The sequence below is a fragment of the Salmo salar genome, chromosome ssa01, assembly GCF_905237065.1.
Source record: "Salmo salar chromosome ssa01, Ssal_v3.1, whole genome shotgun sequence".
In the NCBI taxonomy this organism is placed as follows: domain Eukaryota; kingdom Metazoa; phylum Chordata; class Actinopteri; order Salmoniformes; family Salmonidae; genus Salmo; species Salmo salar.
The window spans coordinates 24960754-24968098 of record NC_059442.1 but is presented as its reverse complement, the minus strand read 5'-3'; the positions used below and the strand labels follow the sequence as shown (position 1 = coordinate 24968098).

The window sequence follows — 7345 nt, the reverse complement described above, 5'->3', positions numbered from 1 at the left end:
CCCTAATCAAAGTAATGTTAAGTTCCACATCCTTCAGCATCTGTTATTTATGATGTTTTCCAGAATGAATTTCTTGGAAAGGTTATACATTTTGTGCATAATTTAGAGAATGTGATAACATGTTGTAATAAAGAGATTTGTAATCAATTATATTGTACTGTCATCTTCATTATTTTTATTCCAAAGACACTTGTTTGATATAAGCCTAATATTGTAGCACTCAACAGAATCATGTTTTGCATGTACTTTTATTTATACTGTATATCCTGACCTCTCAAAAAGGGAAATGAAAGAAAAAACAGGAACTGTGTGTTTTTTCCGGTGGACAGTAAATGTCATACCTAGTTTCATATCAATTTGTGGGGATTGTAACGACAAATCACTTGTAGAAGCCGAGCCGCTTTTCTGTTTGCGTAAGTTGTTGTTCTATGTTAAATGTATGTTTAAAATGATATGCATGACCAATAACATTTTAGGTCTGGATTTCAGCAGTACATCAGGAACATCCATGCCAGAGATGTCCTCTCCTTACAATACTTTACATGGTAGCGATTTTCCCAACGTAAGGGTAAGAATTGCTTATCAGACTTTTCAGTAGATTCCCATCTATGTTGATACAACTGAAGTCTGTTCAAACTTCTGTTCACAGTTATATTGATCACATGGCTGTGTTCATGTTCTCAGGGCTCCAAACGGCTTGTGTCAATTGCTGTGGCAGTGGGATGTTTGACTGCATTCGGGGCACTGCTCTCCTTTTCTATGTATGAGAAGAGCACAGAAGAGCATTTCCAAAACGACAAGATCTTCCAAGAAATAAACACTGATCAAAATAAAATTTCTGAAGAGCAAAGCCGGTGAGCGTCGTATACGTTTTTGCTTTAATACATCGAATTGACAATATAAAAAAACAGTCAAATTCAGTTTTGGCAAGGGAAATGGATGTGTTGTCTCCAGTTTATAATCCTCCCCAAAGACTAGAAATTTAACAGGTCCTGTTGTGAATTCCTCAGTATAATCCTCGTAGAGAGCATTCCCCTGTATATGAAATATGACGACAATGCAACCTTTGGGACCCCAGTGGACAAAGCCTGGAGAGATCTCCTCTCCATGGCAACCTACCAAGTCGATGTGGCTTCCTTCTACTGGACTCTTACTGGTGATGACATCAATATCAACTCTTCCACTGACTTGCCTGTGAGTTTAAAAAGATACATTTGAAATACGTTTCACAACCGCTGTCAACTAGTCATCCCTGTGAATTTTCCTGCACTTTATCTACTGTTATCAACAGGGAAAGAACATACTGGAGCAGTTTGGAGCTTTACCTTCCAGAAATGTGTCAGTGAGAGTTGTGACAAGTATTCCCTCTGTGCTGACAAACTCCACAGATCTTCGTGTTCTGAGAGAGAAAGGTCTGAAATATTAGGAAGGTGTTCTTAATGCTTTGTACACAGTATATTATCCTACTGTATGTTTTATCCTCTAATCTCCTCTCATTGGTTATCTGTACTGCAGGAGTCCAAGTAAGAAAGGTGCCCTTTGGGCGTTTGACTGGGGGTGTACTCCACAGCAAGTTCTGGATTGTTGATAGGAAACACATTTTCCTGGGAAGTGCCAACATGGATTGGCGGTCTCTTACACAGGTAAAGGTCTAGTGATGATATAATAGAACTACCTTAAATAATCTCACTCGTTTTGCTCCTACATGACGGGTAACAATGCACTATCACCTTAGGTAAAGGAACTGGGAGTGGTGATCTATAACTGCTCCAGTCTGGCTGAGGACCTCCATAAGATCTTTGAGTCATACTGGGTGATGGGTCATCACAACAGCTCCATCCCAAACCCTTGGCCCTCCAAGTATGACACTGCCATCAACAAAGAGCACCCACTGCTGCTGAAGACTGATAATGTTTCAAGCAAAATCTACATCACAGTGAGTCCTTTCTGTTTCACTTCCCATTCACTGCTTTCAGAGTGCCCCGGATCATAAAACTATTAGCATCTGAATAAAACCTGAGAGAATTAAAGAGTGTGTCTATTGTCATAAAACAATGACTGGATATTTTTTTTCTCATCTAATGACCATCTCATCACAGTTCCACTCATCACAGCCCTCTCTTCCTTGCAATGTGATGTCTGTACTCTGTCTCTCCCAGGCCTCTCCTCCCTCTTTCTGCCCCGCCTCTCGGACGCAGGACCTTGATTCTATCCTCTCAGTGATCTCAGGGGCACAGCACTACATTGATGTGGCAGTCATGGAGTATTTCCCCACCACACGCTTCATACACCCTCAAAGGTAAACATACTGTCCTACCAGACTCATAGCCTTTTTCAATCCACCATTGAGTTTTACTTACTTTGACTTCTTGTAATATTGAAAGATTAATTGAGTATACACTACCGGTCAAAAGTTTTAGAACACCGACTCATTCAAGGGTTTTTCTATATTTTTACTATTTTCTACATTGTAGAATAATAGTGAAGACAGCAAAACTATGAAATAACACATATGGAATCATGTAGTAACCAAAAAAGTGTTAAACAAATACAAATATATTTTATATTTCAGTTTCTTCAAATAGCCACCCTTTGCATTGATGATAGCTTTGCACACTCTTGGCATTATCTCAACCAGCTTCATGAGGTAGTCACCTGGAATGTATTTCTTAAAAGTTAATTTGTGGAATTTCTTTCCTTCATGCATTTGAGCCAATCAGTTGTGTTGTGACAAGGTAGTGAGGTATACAGAAGATAGCCCTATTTGGTAAAAGACCAAGTCCATATTATGGCAATAACAGCTCAAATAATCATTAGTCAGTCAATATGGAACATTTCAAGAACTTTGAAAGTTTCTTCAAGTGCAGTTGCAAAAACCATCAAGCGCTATGATGAAACTGGCTCTCATGAGGACAGCCACAGGAAAGGAAGACCCAGAGTTACCTCTGCTGCAGAGGATAAGTTCATTAGAGTTACCAGCCTCAGAAATTGCAGCCCAAATAAATGCTTCACAGAGTTCAAGTAACAGACACATCTCAACATCAACTGTTCAGAGGATACTGTGTGAATCAGGCCTTCATGGTCAAATTGCTGCAAAGAAACCACAACTAAGGACACCAATAATAAGAAGAGACTTGCTTGGACCAAGAAACACAAGCAATGGACATTAGACCAGTGGAAATTTGTCCTTTGGTCTGGAGTCCAAATTGGAGATTTTTGGTTCCAACCGCCATGTCTTTGTGAGATGCGGTGTGGGTGAACGGATGATCTCTGCATGTGTATTTTCCACCATAAAGCATGGAGGAGGAGGTGTTATGGTGTGGGGGTGCTTTGCTGGTGACACTGTCTGTGATTTATTTAGAATTCAAGGCACACTTAACCGGCATGGCTACCACAGCATTCTGCAGCGATACGCCATCCCATCTGGTTTGGGCTTAGTGGGACTATCATTTGTTTTTCAACAGGACAATGACCCAACACACATCCAGGCTGTGTAAGGGCTATTTTACCAAGAAAGAGAGTGATGTAGTGCTGCATCAGATGACCTGGCCTCCACAATCCCCCGACCTCAACCAAATTGAGATGGTTTGGGATGAGTCGGACCGCAGAGTGAAGTTAAAGCAGCCAACAAGTGCTCAGCATATGTGGGAACTCCTTCAAGACTGTTGGAAAAGCATTCCAGGTGAAGCTGGTTGAGAGAATGCCAGAGTGTGCACAGCTGTCATCAAGGCAAAGGGTGGCTATTTGAAGAATCTCAAATATAAAATATTTTTTGATTTGTTTAAACCTTTTTTGCTTTCTACATGATTCCATATGTGTTATTTCATAGTTTTGATGTCTTCACTATTATTCTACAAAGTAGAAAATAGTAAAAATAAAGAAAAACCCTTGAATGAGTAGGTGTTCTAAAATGTTTGACCAGTAGTGTACCTCTTTAACTTATCCTTTAGGTACTGGCCAGCCATTGATGATGCATTAAAGAGGGCTGCTTTTGAGCGGAATGTTAAGGTCCGTCTGCTGGTGAGCTGTGGACGGGATTCTGATCCAGCCATGCTTCCTTTTCTTCAGTCTCTAGCCTCCCTAAATTACCCTGCCCAGCGCATCAGCATTCAAGTGGTAGGAAGACACATATAGCCCACTGGTATTATTATTCAACCAATGTGATGGTCTTCTTTTCTGTACTGTAATGCCAGATTGTCCTCTTTTTCAGAAACTGTCCATTGTGCCAGTAGGGAACCAGTCAGAGATACCCCACTCTAGAGTAAACCATAATAAATACATGGTGACTGATAAAATGGCATATATTGGTAAGGGATAGATAGCTGTATCAACAGAACATAGTTGAATATTATAATACTTTGATGTGAACAGACACAGTTGTCTACATGAAAGCATTACAGGTAATGAATAACTTGAATTCCCAATCCTTCTGCCCCTCAGGGACATCTAACTGGTCAGCTGACTACTTCAACACCACAGCTGGAGTGGGGCTGGTGGTTTCCCAGCACGCACCACACTGGGCCTGGAGGACCCAGGCTCTGCAGGGGCAGCTCAGAGCAGTATTTGACAGGGACTGGCAGTCTCAGTTTACAGTACATCTCGCTGACTTGGGTCATCACCCTGACTGTGCCCTCTCTAAAGGATAGGCGCTCTACTTACCATCCGTACGCTCAGTTATAACAATGTTTACTTTAGAAAAGTCCCCAAAGTATTCAGTTATGGCTTAGGGAGATAACAGTAAGCCTGTTGGACTGCTTTTTTTTGTTGTCTTTGGTTGTTTCTATGAGGGGTGTTACAACTGAACACTCATCATTTGCTTCATTATTTGTTTTTACTAGTTACCTTTTTTCCCCCAGTGAAAATGTAATTTTGAATGTTTAATATTTCACTGTCTATTAGGGTACGTTGGGGGAAAACGTACCTTAATACCTTTTACAAGCAAATAAATACTATTTCATGATATATACTTGATTGCTCATTATTTTTGCAACAAAATGCTTTATTATACAAAATAATTCATTTAAAATAAAAGCAGCAAAAGACAGATCTCGGTCTCGTCTATTCAAGTGTTTGTTTGATTTTCTCTGCATTAGATGGCAGTAATGTAAATATTCAGTGTGGATGCTGTAACATTAGGACATCGTCGTAAGACATTGGATTAAGGACAGACCCGACGAGGAAGTTTCCTTGATCGGAAATGGCTGCAAGTAGTGTGGACGAAATGGAGGAAATGGAGAAAAAGCTGGTGAAGCAACAACTCTGCTGGAATGAGAACAATATGGGTGTCAGTTCTGATGGTGTGGAGAGGGAGGATGTTGGTCAAGGACCGGAATGGTCAGTAGTGGAAAGACATAGGAAGAAGAGAGGTCATGAAACAGAAAGAAGTGGGGCGTCTAGTAAAGAAAGCATTAAGAGGGCCAAGGTAGGAAACAAGAGTAATGATGTGTGGAGGGGAAAGTGGTGATAGTGTTTGATGAGACCGCAGGGCCTCACTTATCTGACTAACTAATGCTGTAGAGAAAAGTGAAATTAGCCTGATTTATTTGAAATGTTAGATTGTTAATATTGTGTGGTAGCCAGGCTCAAGATTCTACAAATGGAAAAGCTTAATGGGAAGAAGATTAAAAGCCATGTCCCTGGTGCTTATGCTAGATTGAGGGGAGTCATCACTGGGGTCCCGATATCTATGTTCACAGATGATGTTAAAGACAATGTGAAGGGAGGCAGAGTGAATGGTTGATCAGAAGGAAAGAGGGTCAAAGTGAAAGCTTATCAGAGATGCTGAGGTTTGAGAAAGTCTTGCTGGGAAAAGTACAGATAGGATTCCTCAGTTTCAATGTTAGAGGATATGTCACATATGCACTGCAGTGTTTTAAATGCCAAAGAATGGGACATGTAGCTGCTCAGTGTAAAGGAAAGAAAAGATATGCCAAGTGTGGAGGGGCACATGATTACGGTGAATGTGGAAGCAATGTGAAGGTTAAGTGCAGTAATTGTGGGGGAGAATACAGTGCAGCATTTGGTGGATGCCAGGTACAGAGAGAGGCTCAAAGATATAAGATCAGTTATGATGTATCATTTGCAGAGGCCGTAAAACAGATTGGTAGAACTATAGTGCGGCCTGATGGATCTGACATGGATGTAGCTGTAGTTAGTGGACCTACTGTCACACTGATGGATCTGACATGGATGTACCTGTAGTTAGTGGACCTACTGTTAGACTGATGGATCTGACATGGATGTACCTGTAGTAAGTGGACCTACTGTCAGACTGATGGATCTGACATGGATGTACCTGTAGTAAGTAGACCTACTGTCAGACTGATGGATCTGACATGGATGTACCTGTAGTAAGTGGAGCTACTGTCAGACTGATGGATCTGACATGGATGTACTTGTAGTAAGTGAACCTACTGTCAGACTGATGGATCTGACATGGATGTACCTGTAGTAAGTGGACCTACTGTCAGACTGATGGATCTGACATGGATGTACCTGTAGTAAGTGGACCTACTGTCAGACTGATGGATCTGACATGGATGTACCTGTAGTAAGTGGACCTACTGTCAGACTGATGGATCTGACATGGATGTACCTGTAGTAAGTGGACCTACTGTCAGACTGATGGATCTGACATGGATGTACCTGTAGTAAGTGGACCTACTGTCAGACTGATGGATCTGACATGGATGTACCTGTAGTAAGTGGAGCTACTGTCAGACTGATGGATCTGACATGGATGTAGCTGTAGTAAGTGGACCTACTGTCAGACTGATGGAGCTGACATGGATGTACCTGTAGTAAGTGGACCTACTGTCAGACTGATGGTTCTGACATGGATGTACCTGTAGTAAGTGGACCTACTGTCAGACTGATGGTTCTGACATGGATGTACCTGTAGTAAGTGGACCTACTGTCAGACTGATGGAGCTGACATGGATGTACCTGTAGTAAGTGGACCTACTGTCAGACTGATGGAGCTGACATGGATGTACCTGTAGTAAGTAGACCTACTGTCAGACTGATGGATCTGACATGGATGTACCTGTAGTAAGTGAACCTACTGTCAGACTGATGGAGCTGACATGGATGTACCTGTAGTAAGTAGACCTACTGTCAGACTGATGGATCTGACATGGATGTACCTGTAGTAAGTGAACCTACTGTCAGACTGATGGAGCTGACATGGATGTACCTGTAGTAAGTAGACCTACTGTCAGACTGATGGATCTGACATGGATGTACCTGTAGTAAGTGGACCTACTGTCAGACTGATGGATCTGACATGGATGTACCTGTAGTAAGTGGACCTACTGTCAGACTGATGGAGCTGACATGGATGTAC

The 7345-nt window shown here is 41.6% G+C and overlaps 1 protein-coding gene across 6 annotated transcripts; it reads left to right on the top strand.

Moving 5' to 3' along the window:
• The first annotated feature begins 283 nt into the window (after positions 1 to 283).
• Positions 284 to 4962, top strand: LOC106583826 (5'-3' exonuclease PLD4). Of its 6 annotated transcripts, none has more exons than XM_014168533.2 (11): positions 284 to 413; positions 490 to 568; positions 685 to 854; positions 1011 to 1194; positions 1292 to 1412; positions 1516 to 1643; positions 1736 to 1936; positions 2160 to 2299; positions 3951 to 4116; positions 4211 to 4307; positions 4441 to 4962. In XM_014168533.2, the coding sequence occupies exons 2-11, from the start codon at positions 509 to 511 to the stop codon at positions 4644 to 4646; spliced, it is 1473 nt and encodes a 490-aa protein (XP_014024008.2). In that variant the 5' UTR covers positions 284 to 413; positions 490 to 508; the 3' UTR covers positions 4647 to 4962. The 6 variants fall into 6 exon arrangements, with proteins under 6 accessions (XP_014024008.2, XP_014024167.2, XP_014024090.2 ...); XM_014168692.2 differs by having other exon boundaries at positions 293 to 413; positions 490 to 562; XM_014168615.2 differs by having other exon boundaries at positions 309 to 413; positions 493 to 568.
• Positions 4963 to 7345: the final 2383 nt, after the last annotated feature.

Bases quoted from the DNA above. Each gene is read 5' to 3' on its own strand.
- LOC106583826 (XM_014168842.2), top strand. From the start codon at position 440: ATGTTTAAAATGATATGCATGACCAATAACATTTTAGGTCTGGATTTC. The intron at 1,413-1,515 runs GTCTGAAATATT...TCTGTACTGCAG, and splicing joins TCGTGTTCTGAGAGAGAAAG to GAGTCCAAGTAAGAAAGGTG. The intron at 2,300-3,950 runs GTAAACATACTG...CTTATCCTTTAG, and splicing joins CGCTTCATACACCCTCAAAG to GTACTGGCCAGCCATTGATG.